At 37.7% G+C, this 22,358-nt stretch overlaps 2 protein-coding genes across 11 annotated transcripts in view; one reads left to right on the top strand and one right to left on the bottom strand.

The window, feature by feature from the left end:
* Window positions 1–8,895, top strand: part of sh3pxd2aa (SH3 and PX domains 2Aa) — a 137,728-nt gene extending 128,833 nt beyond the window's left edge. For all 9 annotated transcript variants that reach the window (XM_048196365.1, XM_048196369.1, XM_048196363.1 and 6 more), the window contains one exon: window positions 165–8,895. In XM_048196365.1, coding sequence (XP_048052322.1) covers window positions 165–2,105 — 1,941 coding nt within the window. In that variant the 3' untranslated portion in view covers window positions 2,106–8,895. The remainder of the gene's footprint in view (window positions 1–164) is intronic.
* Window positions 8,896–12,455: 3,560 nt separating this feature from the next.
* Window positions 12,456–22,358, bottom strand: part of neurl1aa (neuralized E3 ubiquitin protein ligase 1Aa) — a 91,138-nt gene continuing 81,235 nt past the window's right edge. For both annotated transcript variants that reach the window (XM_048196358.1, XM_048196359.1), the window contains exons 5-6: window positions 17,386–17,535; window positions 12,456–17,124 (exon numbers count right to left, since the gene is read on the bottom strand). In XM_048196358.1, the coding sequence (XP_048052315.1) occupies window positions 16,883–17,124; window positions 17,386–17,535 (392 nt within the window). In that variant the 3' untranslated portion in view covers window positions 12,456–16,882. The remainder of the gene's footprint in view (window positions 17,125–17,385; window positions 17,536–22,358) is intronic.

The following is a 22,358-nucleotide window of genomic DNA, read 5'->3' as shown; positions in this document are numbered from 1 at the left end:
AACACTTCGAACATCAACAGGAAGTTACATCCACCCAGGATCGCTTAGAGAACGTTTAACAATGGGATTTATTAGTTTAAATCTTAATATAAACAAGTTTGGATCACACTGTATAATAAATATGTGCCACTGTATTATGTAAACATGTAATATGTGTTCTTTAGGTCATAGAGAAGAACTCTGGTGGTTGGTGGTATGTCCAGATCGGGGATATGGAAGGCTGGGCACCCTGCTCCTACATTGATAAACGCAAGAAGCCCAACCTGAGCCGGCGAACCAGTACACTTACCCGCCCCAAAGTTCCACCCCCTGCTCCACCAGTCAAAAAACAGGATTCTGAGGAATCACCTTCTCTGTGTGGTTCCGCCTCCAAAGCCTCAGAATCCCCCACTCAGCGTGTCTATGAGGAGCCGGAATATGACGTTCCTGCCATTGGTTTTGACTCCGAGCTGGACAGTAATCCTCCAAAACAAAAATCAAATAATTCCCCAAAACCAGAGCCCCGTAAGTTTGTAATTAAAAGCAATCCAGCAGCTGCCGAAAGGATAGCACAGGCTGGTAAAGCGTCGCCTTTACTAAAAGTGATGACCTCTCCCTTGAGGAAAAGAAACTCATTGGAGGATGTCAATAGGGAGGAAGTGATTTATGAAAATGAAGGGTTTAGGTTTTCCTCTGATGACTTTGCCAGTGGTTGCGATTCAGATACCCCAAGGAGTCTCACGTTGGGTCGCAAACCTTTCGGGTCCTCTTCTGGAGGAGGGAAGCCCCACCGGAAAGTAACACCAGATCTAAGCCGGAGCCATTCTCTTGGTCGTGCTGAGAGACACAGCCCCAAGTCATCGTCAGACGAATCAGGACGCAATCCCAAAAGAGAGCCTGTTATGCGTAAAGACGTGGAGATCCGAATTGGCCAGAGTCCTTTAGCCAGGCCCAAACCAGTGGTTCGACCCAAACCTCTGCTTACAAAGTCAGAGCCACAAAGCCCAGAAAGAATGGACATCAGTAGCCTACGTCGCCAGCTTCGGCCCACCGGAAGTCTTCGGCAAGGAGCGGTCCGTGCAGTACGTGGTGAAGATTCTGAGACTGCTTCAGTTGTGTCCTCTGAAGATTCCAACTCCTCAAGAAGTACCTCCGATCTCTCCAGCATCTATTCCAAAGGTAGCCGAGGTGGGGAATCCGACCATGAAAGTGTGCTCTACAGGACCACAGATGCCTATGAACGAGCCCAAGAGTCAGAGGTCAGCTTCCCAGCTGGTGTGGAGGTTGAGGTGCTGGAGAAGCAGGAAAGTGGATGGTGGTATGTCCGTTGGGGCAATGATGAGGGTTGGGCACCTACTTTCTACTTGGAGCCAGTCAAGCATACCCATGACGTCAGTGTTCAAGAATCCCGTGATGGCCCTCTTGTTGATCTCAGTAGCACCAACAAGTCCAACAGCCTCGAGAAGAACGAGCAGCGTGTTCAGGCCCTTAACAACCTCAACCAGCAGAACTTGAGGAGTATGAGCAACCCTAGCCCACCAATCCCATCCAAACCACCAGGGGGATTTAGCAAACCAAATGCAATGCTGAACGGTTCAGGCGTACGGATGCGGAACGGTGTCCGTCAGGCAGCAGTGCGACCGCAGTCAGTGTTTGTGTCTCCCCCACAGCCTCTGAAGGACACCAACATCCATACAGGGTCTTTGAGGAGAAACGAATCACTGGGTGCTGGTGACCACTTGAGGTCCACAGGCGTAAGGCGAAACTCCTCCTTTACTGCCGTCCGACCGCAGCCAGCGACCGATGTGCGGGTGAGGGCCGGGACCACCATTACAGCACCCGTCGGAAGTTCAAGCCCCTTGATTGCCCAGAGAAATGGAATTCCAATCTCTACAGTAAGACCCAAGCCCATCGAGAAGACACACCTCATTCACAACAACCTTCGAGAGGTTTACGTATCTATTGCTGATTACCGAGGCGATGAAGAGACCATGGGTTTCTCAGAGGGCACTAGTCTTGAAGTTTTGGAGAAGAATCCAAATGGATGGTGGTACTGCCAGGTTCTCGATGGCTTACAGGGACGTAAAGGCTGGGTACCGTCTAACTACCTGGAGAGAAAAAAGTAATTCCCCAAAAGTGTTTTAAACATGCACAATTGTAATCAAAATGTAAAAAGACGAACTGGAGGACTTTTGGTTTGAAACGGGAGGAACAGAGCCTTTTAGAAAGGAGTTTACATTAAAACTAGAGTAATTGCAGGTGAATGTTTAGCAAAATACCTGCCGTAACTTTATGCCAAATGGGTGCCTTTCGTACATCTTTCACTGAATGTTAAGAGGAATTGGTCAAATACCAGTGAAACAATGAAAATACCAAACTTCAACTTAGTGCCATAGGCCTACAAGTACAGAAAGCAACAAACTTATTTTTGTTACACCATTAAAAAGAGAGAAAGATAATTTCAGCATAGGTGCATAACAAAACGTGCAGATTCAATCTTGAGAACTCAAAAACAAGAAATTTCTGTTAAAATGTTTTGAACAGAAAAACCAACATCAAATTTTATCTTAGCATTGAGTGCGTTCAAAAAAACAAAGCATAACTTTGTCGTTTTTTTTTAAAAACGTATCACTTTTTTTAGAAATTGTTTTGTGTTTTTGATGTTTTTATATCTTCCTTAGAGATGTATTTCTGCTTTCTTGTAACATCCTAACACATCGAAACATTCACTGAGTCACTTCCTGTCCTGATCAGTTGTCGTAAATAACGACGATCAATCTCTTTTGTCTTCCCCGTTCTTTAAATATTCGCAGGCCAAAATGAGTAAAACACGTTAAAGGAAAACAGTCTGTGAAAGCTACATGCATAGATCACCTCATGCCCACCCACCTCTTTATTGGGTTTAAACCCAAGTTTAGTTTACAAAGTGCATCTGGTCATGTTAGGAGGGTAGACAGCTTCAGAGGACAGGACTTTAGATATTGCTGCTCTGCGTGTGCTAAATCGTCATGAAAGTCATGAAATCAGGACTGGAAAATCTTATGTTTTGTTCAGCATTTTATCCCAGGGAAGTAGTAACATAACATTGAGCCCAAAATGTGATCACACCAAAGAAGAATTACATACACATACATTTTGTTTTAGAGTTAGTATTTATTTGTATGGGTACAAATACAGTGTATTCGACAAAACCTAAACGAGGTTTCAGAACTGAGAACAAAGTATATTTAATTGTTATATCTGGAAGCACTTGATTTTTTTTAACCCAAAGAAAAGCACATTAATATGCAAGGTTAATTTCTACGTTATGATATTGCTGGGCAGTATTGAATCTGAAGTTACACAATAAGCAGTTTAAACTTCTAGCGTTTCAGAAAAGTGTTTCATTTTCTGTCGACAAAGATGTTAAAATAGAATCACAAAATTGATCTATTAGTCCATAGTCCAATCTTTCTCTTCTTTTTTAGATGTCTAAGCTCAGAATGATTACTTCTCCCTTATTCAATCGAATAATACTCATTAACAACAGCATCAAACAGCTGATGTTCAAGACTGCTGAAATATTTTTCTAATGAATAGTGTGAGCTCTTAATTGAGTTTCGCACTACTTTGATTTATTTTTCTGCTGGACAGTATTTTAGTGTTAAACAGTTAAAACATTAATTACCTGCTAGATTGCAGTTATATTCTATTAAGCAGAAAGTTGTTTATTTTGTCTTGTTTGTTTGTTTGTTGGTTGTTGTGTGATCACACATGGACAATAATGATGAATGAAGTTGTTCATTTGTTGTGAATCAATGCATTTGAACTTTTTCTTGAATGCACTGGTTTAAAGATGCAGTGTACTTCATCAGCATATAATTTATTTAACAACATTTTTGTTGTATTTATCATTTTTAATCGTTTTTAAAAAAAGTTTTTACTACTTCTGTCATGCAAAGATGACATTTTATTGTCATTTGACACTTACAAAGCTTGATTCTCTTGGTAGTACTAGTAATTGGCTACTGCTATATTCTAAGCTTTTTTTTCCTACCAAGATGATGTTTTTTTTTTTTTTTTTTTTTTTTTTTTTTGTCTCTTATGTAGGCCTTTTTTACTCGTACTCTTGAAATTGGAAGTAATTGTTTTTTAATTCATGTGAACATTTTTCACATTGTGTGAACGTGTATTTCTTCATTATTACTATTAAAAAATCAGGAATGCATTTTCAACCAAAGTGGTAGCTGCACCTTTAGCAACTATGGACACTTCCTTTCTCGTTATTGAGCCACATATAATGCCTGATTATTTCTGCAAAAAAAAAGCATTTAATCTTATTTTATTATCATCATATCACTCTCAGAAAAAAAAAAAAAAATCGACCTTATAAAAAATCGAAATGATAATCAATCAATCCTTCTAATTAAAAGCCAGCATTAAAATAGGAATGATCAAATGACAACAGACATAAATTTTATAATTAAAAACAGCAGGGCTCTATTAGTTATATAGTATATGTGGATCCCAAATTGTGACTGGACCAAATTTGATTTGAGTGTTTCATTTAAATGTTATCTTAAAAACATAGCAATAATGGAATTGTAAAGTTCTAATTTGGATGATTTTTGTTTTTAACTTTTAAATTTGAAAATGAAAATTAAGCCATTAATTAAGCCACTCTCAATTGCAACTCTCCTTTTGACGATGGCATTATAGAAATGTGTCGACTCACTGCAGCGCAGCGCTTGTGATGGATGTTGCTAAGCTCCATTAACACTATGCTTTTTCTTCATTTGCGCCTATACAATTTACAAGGGAACTGTTAAGTGTCAAACTAGTTCTTATCTCATATTACTTGTGTATCTGCTAGCTTTGTTTTATGTGTTCTTTATTTATTTAATTTTTCAATGCATTTTTCAGGAACAATGTTGTGTTTTGCTATTTTTTTTTTCTTTTCTTTTTTTTCTTCTTCTTTCTCCTGTTCACTTTTGACATTACTCAGATGGAATGAGGAAATGTGCAATACAAAAACAGGCATCTCATTAGTTAAGAACCGTTTTGAAAAAAATGTTTTTACTTGTCATTTTGACAATTTTATGTCAAATAATGCCTGGTTTTGTCCCATAGTTTGTTTTTTTTTTCTTTTTTTCCTCCAAGTCAAAATGAGCATATCATGCCGCTCAATATGTCTTCAAATATGTTATGCTGAATGTTAAAATCCCCTCATAGATGGACTCCTTCAGTCTACCGGCCACCCATGACTTGATTTCTGCATTCACACTTTTTACCTACTGAACCGTGTCTTGCTTTAAGGGGTTTAGTGACCTCTCATGGTGACCCATGGTGAATTAGTATGGAAATAATAGGGAAGCATGGGCATATCTTATTCTCCAAGGCATTTGTCAGTTCAGCCTGTCGAATCACAAATCTGAGATGGTGGGGCAAAACCATCAGCAGCTATATGAGCGCTGCACCACACACTGCCAACTGCTCGACATGTCTCTTTGACATCCGCCCCTACATTGCACCGTTACCATGGCAAACACGACTTCTCTATCCTAAATCCCAATCATCGACAGCAAGGACTTTCATACTGTATCATTGTCAGTTTTCTTTTTACATTTTTTTTTTAGCCTACTAATAACTAATTTTTATTCTGGAAATCCAGGTCTAATTTTCATAACATGGACTGCATAAATTTGCTTCTCTTACTGTCTGAATTCATGAATATCTGAACTTGGAACGCAAGTACTGAGAGTTTTAATGAATTTTGCTTTGGTTAAAAATGAGGAGAGTTATAGACGACTGTCTTGGAGTTTTTGGTCAAGAGAACCATTTTATGAGAGTTGAAATGTCTTCACTTTTCCTATTTAAACAAATTCTCTCAAATAGAGGTTTGCTATAGTTTCTTGCTTCATGTTGTGTTTTCTTTTCTTTCCGTTTATATGGGAGAATATATGGGATATATTTACAGGAATATTCCAGGTTCTGTGACATGCTTTCGAAAATAATTTCATAAAAACAGACAAAAATCATTTGCACCAACACAATCTCATGAAGAAAACGTAACTATTTTATTAGGTGGCGACTTTATACGAATTTGCACAGAAATGTAAAACCCAATGCTATGGTCCGCGTAACAAAATTTTCGTCATCAGGAGGGTCCGCGGACGTACGCGCGCTGCCCAATTTTTGTGTCCGCAGGGATTGTGTGCGTACAACAGTTTATGTGCCAGTGACTTGAGCACTTGAAAACAAAGTCCACTAGATGGAAGTGCACGTGCCGAACGCGTCTTTCCGCACTCATGGCCAGAGGAGCATTCGTTGAAAGGCTCGCGCACTCAAGCATACCTGGAAAATTAAGTATACTCGGGCCTTAAGTTGTTCAGAAATAAGCATGAAGGTCCACCGTCACGAATTCGTACTTTATGAATTCAAAACTCGCGATATTTAGAAAAAAGTAAACATGAACGTCCAGCCCTAAAGGCCCATGTATACTTCATTTTCCACGTTTCACTCCATCTCGTGCACAGTTGAGCGAGCAAGACTTTCAAATTATACTCCTTTGGCACTATCTAGTGGACTGCTGTTTTCAAGCGCTCAAGTCATTCGCACATGCGCTGTTGTACGCGGACCGTCCACGCGCTCTCAAATATTGGGCTGCACGTTGACGGAGTGTGCGAACGTCCGCGGACCCTCCTGATGATGAAAATTATGTCACGCGGATGGCCGAAGACTTAAACCTAACTGTCAGTGGGTCCTAACCAGATACAAAAACGTACGAATGAGATTGTACCAATTCGCCAAAACATAAAATAGCTACGAATTGCAATGAAAGTGTGTTGGTTTGCACACAAATTCAAAGTATTGAACCTGGAACATCCCATATCCTCCTCAATCGGAAGAGACTGTTGTTATTTTAAGAAAAGATTGTTGGTATATTTTTTGTGTGTATTCTGCGATGGTTTGTGTACAGGAGTTTTTAAATGGTGGAGAGAGAAGGTGAATAGAGAGAATGTTTGTTTATGATGTTTAGTTAGAAGGGATTCCAGTCAGGTAAGGTTAGGCGCGATTAAACAGTTCTAATGGATTTGTAGAAGTGTTCGCTGTGGAAAGAAAACCAAGGCTTTTTACGATAATTAGCACTTCAGAGAGCTTGAAGCAGCTCATTATGGTGTCACAGCGGCACTGCGTTGTCATAATAGCCCTAGTGAGGTGCTGTGTTCTAGAATCACACTAGTTATTTCTGTTGGAAAACTGACTGCAACTTAATTCAAGTGAGCAGCTTTGTCTTTGAGGCCATTGTTTTTTTCAAAACATGACTCAGAGTACACATGCTGAGGTTCTGAAACTTGCGAACGAATATCCATCACAGCTCGCAGCTGCTGCAAGCCTCTTTATAACAATTAAAAAGTTGCTGACAGAATGATGCTGTAAAAGAATAGGACTCCTCGTCTCCAGCCGCGGCATCAGGAGCAGGCTACATGCGCGCTGTGAAATCATATTACCCGAGTGCTCTGTTAATTACAGATGCTTGGGAAGAGCGCTGTGAATACAAATGTCACACTGATTGTGGATGTCGAGCTGCCCGGGGGTTTGGATCAGATGCCGAGATAGATTGATCATGTCTCTAATGGTTCACAGCATGTCGAGATGTATTAACATCATCAAGAGGAATCATTTGAGCTTCCTGCATCAGCAAATGGCTGGATTTACTGAGGCGTCTATGTGTCGTGTTGGTGTAAAACAAAAAGATGTAAGAATGTACATGATCGATTGTGTCTGGACGCTCTTTACAGGGCAATCAAATTGTGAGTTTCATGCCTGAAAAAGTCATGAATGAATTTGTATTTTTGTAGTTGTGCTCAGCTCAAAATGATTTCATTTTGATTGGCAAGAATTAAATGATTGGTAATTGCGAAAGGAAGCTCATTGGTTAAAAGGTGTGCGAAGTATCATGTAATTAGCTAAATATGTCAAAATGATCAATAATCCGACTAACACGTCATGTGACCTTACCTGGATAGTAAGGATGTAGGCCTATATTAGGCATGGATTAGGATGGAGAGAGTCGTATGTGTGCGCACTGTGATGTATGAAGTGCTTAATGGGAGTTTGGTAGGTTTTTAATTTTTTCTGCATTCATTTGCATTATTTGTGTTTGGTGTGAGGCGACAGGGCATTTGTGTTCATTTTGATGCGAACAAGTGCAGAGAGGGAACATGCTGCGGCAGTCTAATCTCTTGCTGTTTTCTGTCCCTGTCTCTGCTTGGCTGTCTGCACTAATTACCATTCCTCTCCTCTTAATTAACAGTCACAAAAAATAAAAAATAAATTAAAAAATAAACAGCATGTAATGTAACAGGCCGGTAATGTCTCGCTTAAAAGAGTCTTTTGATGAGCGTCACTTCTCTGAAAGTTAAATTGATTGATTGCTTTCATTATGCACCCACTTAACAGACTACTGTCTGTGTGCAAGGGTTTTTATTTGACATCTTCTAAACATTATCTTACACATGTACAGCAGATTCTGTACAGGCAGTCTTTGTAATCAATGTACTCAGACTTCAAGTGATTCTTCAAGCAAAGTTTAATTCTCAGATAGTAAGTGAAGATGCCTAAATGAGATGCCACATTGTTTCTCTGTTACAGACCATTGGATATAAGGAATGTTTGGATGGATATTTGCAAACGTGTTCCATTGGACATAATGAGAGAAAGCCTTGCATTGATATTATTCAGCGCTCAGCCAAATCTACATTTTGTATACATCTCTTTTAAAGATCTAAAGGTCTACAGCTTCAGCTTTTAATTTTCAGCATTTTTGTTTTGTGATTTTTACTTTACGTTTTGTTTTTGTACCTTTTTATGTTTACATTGTATCTTGCATTGTCCTAATGGAAAACACAATAAAATGTATCCTCCTTGTTCTTATATTTCACTGTCATGCTTTGGTCTACATTCATTCAGAAAGGAAAATAAAATTCTGTCATTGGAATAGCACATTAACTATAATATTTCTGCATATAGTATGCATATTTACAATTTGCAAATATTCTGTGTGCATGCCATGGACTACCCAAATGATTTTGGAAAAATGTAGGCCTATACAATTAACACTGTGTGGAGAGAACAATATCCCATAATGCAAATTCACAATGCCTTCCATTTCCAGTGTGAAGAACTGGAAGTAGCCTATTTATAGTCATTTTAAACACTGACAAAGATGTTTGAATAAAATGTAATTAAAAACATTTCTAAGATGATAACAACACATCACTCATATACATAAAAGGTCATGTGACAATTTTATGCTTGGCTAGCATAAGTGCTATAGTGCTACAATATTTTCTATTGATTATCAAATGATTAAATGCATATACAGTAGTATCATTTGACTGCAACACAGCTTAGCGTGTAGAATATTATATCCCGGTCGATAGATGAATTTGCCCTAGCAATGTCGTCTTGGGATCGGAAAGCAAGAACTGATGTTTACCTTATACCTTGAATGCAGTTTCGCTTTGGATAAAAGCCTCTGTCAAATACATAAATTAATTTATTTTAATAAGACTTCCAGTTAATGACTTGTTTCAATTAGTAGGCAGAGTGGGGTAAGATGAGCCAGTGGGTAAGTTGACCCACCCCCTGTATCTTGGCAACCGTACCATTTTATTGCCATGTGACTGTATATTTTAGAACCACCATCATTTCTGCCAGACTGTGAAAAGGAGAAGCACATGGGAGGAGTGGAAGTCACTTTTTTACTTTAAAAACTGTTTTTGGCTTGTCAAAGTAAAATTTTAACATAACAGATGCAAATTTGTCCAGGTCTAAAACTATTTATAATGCATACTGGTGATTTAGCAATGTATAAAACCATGCAAGTCATTTAGCTAAATATTATTCTCAATTGGTAAGCTAGCTTGTTTTTCCCAAAATGGCAGCTATGGGACAAAGTGAGCTAAATGCTGTGGGGTAAATTGAGCCAGCGTTTTAACTTACCCCACCATAAGGCACTGAATTCAAGTTAAATCTGAAGTATAAACTGGTGTCATTTCAATGTAATATTACACAACTGGTTTAGATTATCTTTATTGAGTTTATTTCTTAGGAACAGTGTACAAGTACACCAAATCCTTCTCTGATACGAATCAGAGGATGTTTAATCAAATATATCTTTCCATCTGTAGTCTCTAATGGCCTAAAATTGTCGACATTGCAGAAAAACTACCATGTCAAGAACCTTTTGACTAAAATGTTTATTAGTTTCAGTGACATTTATTTGTTCTTTTTTAGTTTTTATTTAATTTTACTCAACAAACGCTCTGTTTAGTCTGTTTATGGGAAGGTTACAACTTTGATGTTCAACATATTTTTTCAGAAATGCAAACAATTAAAGATACTGAAATTTCAACTTCATTTGGTTGGTTTTATGGTGTTTAATTTAGCTTTAAAAAATAAATATTTGTAAAATATTTTTACCAAGAATATTTGATTATTAAATTAGTTTTTAAAAATAGGTACATTATCTTTAAATTTTCACATGGGATTGATTCAGATTCAGATAGATGGTCACTTTACGCCCATCTACTGACTTGGCTCAACTTGGGGTAAATTGAGCCAGAGGAACACTTTTATAAGAAACCATATTTTTAGAACCCTTTGTCATAGATGTGTTCTGATCCTTTAAAATGATAGGAAACATCCTGAAATTACTTTAAATACTTTTATTGTACTTGTGCCTCATTTTCCCTTATCTTGAGGACTACATAAGTGAAAAAAGGCTAATCTTACCCCACTTTCCCCTGCAATACAGGGGGATTCCATTAATGCAAAACGCATTGAGTCAGATTTGAATAATAGACGTAAAACCCAATTGGTTTTCGCGTGTGAGGGAACATATTTTGAATATACTCGGGCGGGAAGAAAATTTGATACCGTCAACGGTACCAAACAGATTATATATTTATCACCAAACAATGGATGTAACTTGGATATTCTTCAGGTATTGCTTTGACAGTAAGTAATGACAGAATTTTCCTTTCAGTCGATTTATCCTTTGAAACATAATGATTTTAGTATAATAATAAATATTTGACCAGTATACAATTTTAAGATGAAAACGAACACGGTTATGAGGTAAAGCTGTAACGCCATAACAGAAGGACTGGTTAGGCACACGTTCTGTGCAGCTTTTGAGAAGAATTGCCTGTTGTCTTTTTAAGCATTGTGCTGGACCATAGAGTTGTAATATTTGAAGATATGTGAAAAGTGAAATTATTTCTTATTGTTTGTAAACGCTGTCTCAACCGTCACAGGAAGGATAATAGAATAGATTAGGAAAATAGAGCAGGATACACGTATTTTTGTCCATTAGGGGGCAGCCTTAAGCAGGCTTGAACCGTCTTGTCAAATGACTAAATCCAGATGGAAATGAGCGTGTTCACAGTGGGTCTCAGAAACATGTACCCTTAACCATGAGGGGAGATCTTCATCCTCCTCTCAGCTTTAGAGAAAATCATCAAAGAAACCTTTCATCCTTCATCGGCACACCTCTGATCTCAGGCATATCAAGCAGGCCTCCTGTTACAATCCACCTTTAACGTCTAATCCGGGGTCAGGTTGCCATCATGTTTCATACTGTATATTTCCAGGCTTAATTTTGAACTGATTCTTGGTCAGATGCTGTGAGTTAGTAATCACTTTATAGGAAGTCCAGTTGAAGCATTTGACATTATTTTGTATTATAGAGGTCTAAAATGATATGCTCTTGAAGATCAATTAATCAAGAGTGACATGACCTTCTTTTTTTTTTATAGTTTTTTTTTTTTTATTGTCATTACATTGTTTGGAGCATAAGAAACAAATCGGGAAAAAAGATATTTTATTCATATGTTGGTGTCTGCTGGACATCAGGACTGCATGAAATGACATGGCAAAAACAATGGATTCTTTTTTCTTCATAAGAATATCTAATATTTCATAGAATAAATATTGATTTATAATTTCTTTGCCTGTTCACTTGTGTCTCCCAAAATGCCTGATTTCCTCAAAAGTCCTGGTGTCCTCTACAGTGGATATATATGAAATCGAGTTGTATTCTGATTTGAAACCCCACAACAATTTCCTGAGATGTTGGTTTATGATAAACAATTTGAAAATTAGTCATATTTAAATTATAATTACAAAATATTTCCATAAGAACGCTAAATTTTATCATTCAATCAATGTCAGTCATTTTTAAAGACCAAGGAGAGGGAGTTGTCATGATGAAACCTCCAAACATTTGGTATCTCTGAAAATCCCTGAATCTGCTTTTTACAGGAAATCCAGACTGTGGATGAAACACATATGTTTTCAGAGAAATTTGCTAAAATATATGTCCACTACAGTGGACAAAAGTCTATACTTGGGTCTCAGTAGGATAAATAATTAATTATGTTTTAACATATATTGGAACTAAGACGGCACAGAATAAACACACCACTTGCTGAAATGCATCTGCAAAGTTTATTGACACAGTCATCTTTGACTCAGACAAAACAAAGCTTAAACTGATCACAAACATTAAGAAGGAGAAGAAAAAAAAATCTGAACATGGGTTTGAGTCAAAAATTGAATGCCACAATAAGCCGAGCCATTTCTTGTGACTAAATCACTACTAACCTCATGGACTCTATGAATCAATGATTCATTTAACACAGCCCTTGAATAAACCCTGGGAATAGGGAATCATACTTTTTTGAATCAATATTAGTTTGGTCCCACTGTTCACCAATGGGTAATGAGTGAACGAAACACACTGTTCATAAATGCCGAACAGGACACAACAATATAGGATAAAGAAAAGCAATTCTGATCTTTTTTTTTTTTTGAAAATGTATATATAAGATAAAAAAAAGTCTTGTGTCATCATCAAGATTGAAAAAAATATTCAGATTTGATCATTATTATTTAAGGTTGGGGTGATAATTTATGCAATCCCTGATCCCATTTGTGGTTACTTCACAAAACATCAAAGACTTTTTTTTTTTTGCTCTGAAACAGAATTATTGGCCAATGTGCGAATATGGCTGTTTTCATTATATCTAACTTTCTTTGATTTAAAAATAATTCCAAAAGAGGAAAGCTAAATAAGGAAAATGACATTTACCACAGAATCTGCAACACACATCAGATTCAACACATCATACTCTACGCGCGGTAAATAAAGTACATTACAGGGTCGACAACAATCAAAATCAAATCCAATGGTGGCGCGTCTGTAAGGACTGTATGTCCCTCTGTAGATCCTCAGAAAAACAATGTGTGAGTAGCGCAAATGTAAAATAAATATCCCATTCGATTTCATACAAGCATTAAATGATAGAAATGTGGGTAAGATTAGTACACTTGTTCAAACAGGATTAGCTTCATTTTGTCCAAATATCAACATAAAGATGATGTCCAAAAAAAACAAAAAAACAAAACAACCTACAATCAAATTTTATAAAGTGACAGAAACACAAAGATTGCCCTTATATTACACCCTAAACTGTGCAAAAGACACTATTAGAGAAATACAAAACTAGGGACAAATAAATTTGGGGGAATATTGATCTTAAAAAGCGACTGAAATTTACAGAAAAAGTGCCGTTTTTTTTTTTTTTTTTTAAATAAAAACTTCAGTCAATTTTCTCAAGTTTTCCAAAAATCTTAACAAAAGATCTCAACAGAAATATTAGGCCTCCAGGACATTTTCAGAACTGCATGAACTTTAATCAAGTTCAGACCAGTAAAATTTCACCATAAATAGACACCTCAGAACAAAATGTATTGCCAATGAAATCATAAAACACCTGATATAAAAGGGAGTGTACATAATCTTAAGTTTATCCTGCGCTCCCAACAAAAAGTTGGTTGTGATTGTTTACTGCTAAGCCCCTGATTTGTGTACTGTTCAGTATAGCTTGAATACAAGAAAGCCAGCACAAAATTCAAGAAATACATTGCTGTATAAACCACAGAGGATTGACAAGCAAACTATACAATCATAAATTTCGGTCCAATAATTCAAAAAGAGAAAAATAAAATAATAAAAACAAAGCGCTATAGCAACACCTCAGATACAGCTATTCTAATAGGTTCCTCTAATGAACATAAATTAACATTCAAAAGTGAATCACCACTTCAAACAATAGAGTAAAACTCTTTAAGAGAATATCCCATCAAGAGTGACAGGGTATTTTCTCGACACGGAGTTAGCATTGCCTGTAGGAGAGCTGGCTAATACTAATAATAGCAGCATGAATTTAAGCGCCAGCCATCACGATTGCTTTACACAAGCTAACTGGCTAGTTATGAACAATATTAACCTGCAGTCCATTGTAGTTCACTGATATTTCTCTTGAGCTGCTTTAACATCCACACGTACACGCAAATGCACATTACTGTGTCCTCGTTTGCCATAAATTGCAAAATGTGATCTGGATTTCTTAAAAGCACTGCATGAGGCCTGGTTCCACAGACAGGGCTTAGATTATAAACCAGGATTAGGCCTTAGTTTAATTGGGACATTTAAAACATGCCTTAGAAAAAAACATTGCTGGTGCGCATCTTGAGACAAAACAATGGCACTGACATATTATAAGATATGCCAGTGCAAGTTGCTTTCAGTTAAAACAGCTCAAACACAAATTTTAGTCTAGGACCAGGCTTAAGCCTTGTCTGTGAATGTCCAGAATTTAATGCGGATCATGGGATAAGTGACGTTCATAGGAGATCTATAACCAAAAATCGAAACTGCTGTTTGCTGACAGAATAAGATATCTAACCGTCCCAATCTCATAAAAAATGGTCATGCCACAATTTCTAAATTGTTCAAGATCATTAACTTTTTCCCCGCCGTTAACAGAATTTTCCGGCTTTCTGTATTTTGACTGTTATGAGGTAGGGGGCGCTATTACACATCTTCTGAAAGAGTAGAGAATCTCCGGATCAAAACACAGGCAAAAAAGGAGCAGGAACAAAAGATAGAAGCAATGCTTTTTGTTCAAAATGTTGCTTTTTTATGAAACTTACCCACATTGAAACTTTTTTCTTTCTTTTGATATATTGCATATTTAGATATTCAAACAAAATATTCTGGGGACCATGAAATTTTTGTGAAAACAATAAAAAAAACGCTGGCGGGGAAATTGTTAAGAAGTTTTGCATAAAGAAAACAAGCTTATTATAAAAATGAATATATTTTTGCAGTGTGATATTTTCATGACAATTGGGGCGTAATATGACACGGACACGTTCTTAACAGCTTTCGTGACTTTCATCTATGCGGTTCACCCTTAAGGATAGAGGTTCTTCAGATATCAGGATATCAGGTTCAAAATGAGATAAAATTCACCTCTCAGTGACAATCCTAGATGTCCTCCTGTTTCCTAGAACATTCCCAGTCAACTATATCTTACAGCAGCAGGACTTTCTATATAATTATCCTTCAGTAACCTCAAGAACATGTTTGTAAAGGTCCAAAAGAGAGGTCTGCTGTCAAAGTTGAGCCACACTCATGGCTTTTTCTTGACATATTCCATTTGAATCAATTTGTTATTTCATCAGTGGCCTGCGCTCACTATTATCCCCATCCACACCAGTTTTTAGCCTACAGAAACTGTCGGCTGTGGGGGGATGGGAGAAATATGGATTAACTGTGCAAATCAAATATCCTCTGACCACAAATGACTCTTTCATCGGTTAATGCCTCAAGGCTGTTTTCCTTCTTCCTAGATTTTGCTCTCCATGGCAACATTGCAATTGCTTTTGCAGAAAACCCAAAGCTTGCGTGTTCGGATCGACAGTCGAGAACAAGTTCACAGTAAATCAAGGTTTGATTAGGCCAACATGTTTTAGGGTCATGGGGTGAGGTGCTCGATTTAAACCGCACTTCTCTGTGGCAATTACACTTCCCAGCACCGTTGGATGAATTAAAATATCCAATATTAGTCTTCTTTTGTCCAGAAATGAGTTGTTATATAACAATCTGCCACATGACTCATTGGTTAATCATTCCTGTGTATTGTTATAACAAATTATTTCTCTTTAACTCCAACACAAACGTCCTGCTTGTTGAACACACGCATAAGCAAAATTATAGCAGACCATTAGCTGATTTTACCTGCTACCTACCAAAGCTTCAGATTACATTACGAAACACATGATCAAATAGTCATCAATGCACAAAGACCTCCAGATCAGCTCACTTCAGAGCACATAATAAGGACAAGCTGTCGGTTACACAACTAGCATGAAATGGTGAGGTATGAAAAAAAAAAAAAGCACTGTACCTTTATATCTGTATTCCTATCTCTGTCTCAGCCCAGCACAGACAAAAATTGTGAAACACTGAGACATTTTTGTATGAATTTCATCAGTGAAAGTGCCTTAGCTGGTCTGACTAGCTCTGAGGACAGCAGAAGAAAAAAATAAGAGACTGTAACACTCTATTGAATATGATTCCAGCTTTTAAGGATATTCAGCGATGCTATGAATGAGATTACTGCAGTCTATTATGGCTCACAGAGAGGGTAAAAGAAATGTGAGATGTGCAACCTTGAATATCTCCTGTATCACCTGAAATGTCCTGAATTCAATGAGATACCGTCTATGATTTTTGTCTTACATCGGTTGAAAAGCCAGATGCTCCTGAGGATCAGCAACATCACTGGTTACCATAGCAACAGAGACTTGAGCATGAAATACAAAAGACCTTTGCGAACGGATGCCTGAGCCTTGAAGGTTCAAGGGTTCAAAAGTCATCGCCATGGGAACGGAGACCCATGCAGTGCCAGAGAAAGTCCCTGAACTGTGACACCAACCCTCTCTTGAAACAGAGATCTATTAGAGATCCTTAATGGCCCTTATGTGACATGGGGTTTGGGCCCCCCTAAGTGCTCCGGTAGGTCTTTATAATGTCTTTGATAGCTCTCCTACAGATAGGACAGCTAGCGTTGGCCATCTTTTTGAGGCGGAGGCCGCAGGTGTAGCAGAGACACATGTGTCCACAGGCGTAGATGACGGTGTCCACTGTGTTTTCATAGCAGATAGAGCACTCATCCAGCCATGAGCCTGAGGCAGATGGGAAAGTGGGTGATTTGGGGAGACTGACGGGTGAGTTGGGTGTCGTTCCTGTGACAGAGAAAGACAGAAAAGTAAGTGATTACCATGTATACATTTATAATTGAAGTAGTTGCTCCAGGCAATTAGTTCACATGAAGCTTTCAAGCCAAAAAAAGGTGCAATTGGTCTATATGAATTGTGCACTATAATCCAAGTCTTCTGAAGCTATAAGAAAGCTTTGGGTGGGAACATACAATGCAATTTTTTATCATAATATTTAGAATTTACAATTTTGAAATATTATAAATATATATGGGAAAACAAGCAGACCTTCAGTGGAGCTGCAGAAGGCAGCAGGACAGCCGCGTTCATTTAAACTGGGCTCTGGGCTTCCACCACACAGGCCTGAGGGTGAGAGGGGCGAGGCGGAGGGCGAGCCGGGACTGGATGGGTCACGAGCATCACCCAAGAAAGTAGAGCCTGAATATGAACATATAGTAGATATGAGCAGGTGACAGACTTTTTAATATGATTCCTTTCAGTTCAACAAACAATGGATTCTGCACACAAAAAAAAATTTCATTGCACAAACATTCCACACTTCACTCATTAGATCTTTCCCTGAAGCCGTAATTGTCACGACCCTGTACTTTTAAATACGACTTTGTACCTGCAGACCTGTGCTTTCTGACTTCCAGATATTGTGTAAAACCAATTGGATTGGAGATTGAAAAATTAAATTTTTCTAATTTTTTTGTGTGTGATATACATCACATAGTCAGTGAACAGTGGGTTTACTGCCTCGGACTGAAACACTTTTTTTTGGGGACACTAAGCTGTAGCCTATATCAGAAACTTATCAAGTAAGCTGTTATTGAAACGGTGTCACCCTCTTCGCAGAACTACATATCACATACTGTAATACTGCACAGGTGCTGTATTTGTAGATGTTATTGGGGGTGTTTGTTTCACTAGTCTCAGTACATTGTTCTGGCTGCTGGAGCTCAGGACGGAATCTGAATCTGACACCTTTAAAGACCATGCTGGCCTGAGATTCGTTAACAGATCCGACACCCAGGCGACCAAAACAGGGAAAACACCTCGCATTAGCCAGCATTTTAACCAGCAGACCTAATCTATACAGCTTGAATAGAATAGAACAATAATTCTCTCACTGACCGAATCATTTGGAGCAGTTATTCACTGAACCGCAAATAAATTCAGCCTATTTACTGATTGGTTGTTCATATAACAACTGATACATATCGGTTTTTGTATTAAATGGTAATTTATTATGAAGAAACATTAAAATCTGTTGATAAGGATTGTTTTAGAGTATATATGGTGTATATGACCAATTATTGGAGGGTTGGTGGTCTGTTCTAATAGAATGGTTAAAAGAATAATTTAAAAAGTCATACATTGGAATATGAATCTGAACCAGACTCAATTTCCATCCATAATAGTGGCCATGGTAAGATTTCAGGGCATTTTAATGTAGTCTGTAGAGCTTAGACTGAATTCAGTTGAACTGACCTCATTTCTTGTATGATGGATCTTCTGATATAATGTGTGTATATGAGAGGGAGAATTGGCTGAACTAAAACTAAGCTGACCAAAAACCCATGAATGCACTCTCTCTGAGGTTAGTCTATATATCTGTGTGTGTTGGTGTGCATTTACTCTGGATGAGATCGATGACAGTATTAGAGTTAATAATAATGGGATCCCCCAAGGTTCTGTCTTAGGTCCGTGTGTTTTCTTTGCTCGTATGTTTGCATACAGTATGTAAGTCCTACAGTGTGATCCAGTCAGGGTGAGGGGTTATATATGGGATGGGGTCCACTGATCCTTTGTGAGCCTGACATGCCATTCCAGCTTCCTGTCATTCCACACATAGACGCATCATAAATCCCCTTCACTAGGCCTCAGCAACTGGCCCTGGATCACAAGGGCCAGGCCTCTTCAAGAGCATCTCTACTAGATTAACAGAGACACAAGAACAGCTGAGTCTCTCTAACCTCCAGCCGTAGAGGGAGAGACTTCAAAAAACCTATTAGAGAAAGTCAGCCCTCTTTAAAGCCCTTTGCCATGTGTAAAATGAGCACTATGTGTCAACATGGCAGAAAGTCTTTTCTATATTTTGAATACCAAAGAGGTACTGACTAAACCAGCTTGCGTGGTATAAACAGTCGCATCGTTCATCTGTCAAATAGTTCAGTTTATGCTTAAGTAAAGGTGTGAGCTGCATATGTCTTCACATATGTCCTACATTAGGGGTCTTGAACTGAAATTACCGAGGGCAGTGCACTGCATTCAGTATAGAAGTGATTTGGTAGAGAAAAATGAATAGACCTTAATTACATGCCACTTTTTTCATGTTCACACATTCACACTGATTCCAGAACAAGTATATTTCATATACCACTGATTTGAAAGATTCGTAAAGCTTCAAAGCTTCATGAAGCAGTGTTTTGAAATCGCCCATCACTAGATATTGTTAAATAAAGTCATTATTTTGTTTTTTGGCACGCAAAAAGTATTCGCTTCATAACATTAAGGTTGAACCACTGTAGTCACATGATCTGTTTTAGTACCTTTCTGGGCATCTGAATGTGTTAACTGTCTTGCTGGCAATGGAGGCCTCACTGAGCCATCGGATTTTATCAAAAAAATCTTAATTTGTGTTCTGAACGAAGGTCTTACGGGTGTGGAACGACATGAGGGTGAGTAATTAATGACAGAATTTTCATTTTTGGGTGAACTAACCCTTTAAGCATAGTTTTATGATAACCATTGTCTATGGGAACACAGCAGTTGCTACTTTCAAATCTCTAGTATCCTTCTGGTGTCTGTTTTTTTTTTTTTTTTTTTTTTTCAAAACAAATGCTATATGGATTAATATTTACACAGAACCTAAAACCTAAGATTACATAAAACTATTCTTTTGCAGCCTTGCAAGCTTTGGTATTTCTTTCAGATTTCCTCATATTTCATGTCTTTTATTCTATATTCCTGCTGCCATTACTGTTGAATAAGCACAATGAAAGAATTTTCTAACAACTAAATTTTTATTACAATGACGTTTTGAACCTTGAATCTTGAAAGAACAAAAACATTATGCTAAGAGGGGAAATTGGAATGCGAAATGGAGAGAAGAGATGTAAACGAGAGAAATGTTCTCAAATGAATGCTCTCAAATGAAGTGTGAATCGCCCACTCTCCTCTTCACTTTCTCATTTTCTTTTCTTCACTGCATGCTAATGAGATGGGGTGAGTGCGTTGGTGCAGCGTGGAGAGGGAGGGGAATGTGCTTCCAGCGACACAGACATCTTGGAGAGTGCATACAAAGCTAACGGGGGTCATACCCCTCCCACACATACTCCTGTAATACTTCCTGACTTTAGCTGTCTATGAGCATATACAGCACTTTGTTTAGTTCAAACTTTACTGAGAGTGTGTCTGTGTCAGTCACAGGTGTGTGGGTGAGACCTGGAGCACTGTCTGGTGTTCTGAAAGGTTACTGGAGTGCTTCTGAATTGTTTATTTATTAACAAAAATGAAGTGATTCAAATCAAATGAACAAATTTGAAATGAAATTGAAATTAATATGTCGATACCCACAATAGCAACAGCACAGTTTCTTTAATTGTATATATTACAGTCCTTTAAAGATTATTATGGGCCAAGCCCTGAAGGTGCATACTAGGCACCTATTGTATCCGCTGATTATATTATTACAGGCCAAGCATTGAAGGTCCATAGACACCTACTGTAATCGTTAGTGTTCCTATTCTTGTTCTTCTTCTGCTCTTGAAGTCTATGGAAGCCCATAGAACCGCTTGCAGGCAAATTATGAAATTTGGCACACAGATAGAGGACAGTCTGAACATTAACTCCAGCAATTTTGGAGTCTCTAACTCAATTGCTCTATTGCCACCAACTGTCCAAATTTGCAGTCACATTTATGCTAATAACTAGAAACAAAATGATTTTTTCCTCTGATTCGATTGAATTGAACGTTCTCGCCATTTTGACGGTTCGTCCAATTTTCACCAAAATTGGCTCAGATCATCTTCAGACCAAGCTGGCAATAAGATATTAAAAGCTTTTTGATAAACTTAACCGTTCTCAAAAAACACACAAACTAATTAGATGAAAACGGATGTGAGGCTTTATCTCCGCAACGCGTTAGCATATTAAGACAAGTCTTGGTACATCATCACAAGCATGAGGCGATATGCAGCATTTCGGCACAGCACCACCTACTGGTCAGGAGATATGAAAAATATCTTTTTTGCTTATAACTTCTGAAGGGTTTGCCCAAAAATCATAAACGTTTTGTTAGATTTGGGGCAACATGCCAATACGAATTATATCTACTTTTCTCATTTTGGGCATCACCCATTTTGAATTTTAAGTAAAATGCTGTATTTTATAAACGCATTAGCGTATCGTTATGAAAATCAGTATGGGTCATTGGCACTATGCCCAGATGTAGTCAGAAAATTTTTGGGTCAGCGCCCCCTAGAGGTTAAAAAAAATGACATGCTTATAACATTGGATGTGGCTGATGTATCTTCACGGGAGTCATCTTCTTAGATTCCTGAATACTTGCAGAGTCCAACGATACCAAATATGCTACATTTCGCCTAATGATTTGTCTGACGTTGTGGTTTAGCATTTAAAAAAACTTTCGTGAATATCTTTGAAACTGCTATTCTGATTGAGACGAAACCACCGTAAGAAAAGACTAAATGCTTGAGGTCAAATGTCAAAATTTTGTAAGTGGCAAAAACATGCACTCAAAGTCAGATGTGGGTCATTTATATCATGCACCACTTGGTTGTGCTATAATTGAACAAAATGAGAAATTGGCTCTTACAGTACCATTGGTCTGAATGACTTCAAAATTGACATGCAGTGTCTTTGTCTCAGCTACTATCGCTGTCATTTTAATTGCAAATGACAAAAAAGATCCAAAGCTGTAACTCTCAAATGGTTTTGCATATTGACACCAAACTCTGTGTGTAATTGTTATGCCACATTGACAATAACACATCAATTCAGTGACAGCGCCACCTTTTGGTCAAATGCGACAAGCAATTAAATCATATAAAAAGTTATTGTTTTTATGTTTTTTGAACCATTTTGCCTAAAATTATGTAAAAATGTCTAAAACTGATCATTTTACAGTTGGTCTTGATGCTCCATGCCATGTTTGTGTTGCTCCTCATTTTGCCTCTGTTGTGCTTGGCCCTAAGAATTGCTACTTGCAGTTATATTTATAAATGTATTTTTTA

Source organism: Megalobrama amblycephala, linkage group LG7 (genome assembly GCF_018812025.1).
Source record: "Megalobrama amblycephala isolate DHTTF-2021 linkage group LG7, ASM1881202v1, whole genome shotgun sequence".
In the NCBI taxonomy this organism is placed as follows: domain Eukaryota; kingdom Metazoa; phylum Chordata; class Actinopteri; order Cypriniformes; family Xenocyprididae; genus Megalobrama; species Megalobrama amblycephala.
The sequence above is the reverse complement of the archived record's forward strand: the minus strand, read 5'-3'. Positions and strand labels throughout refer to the sequence as shown.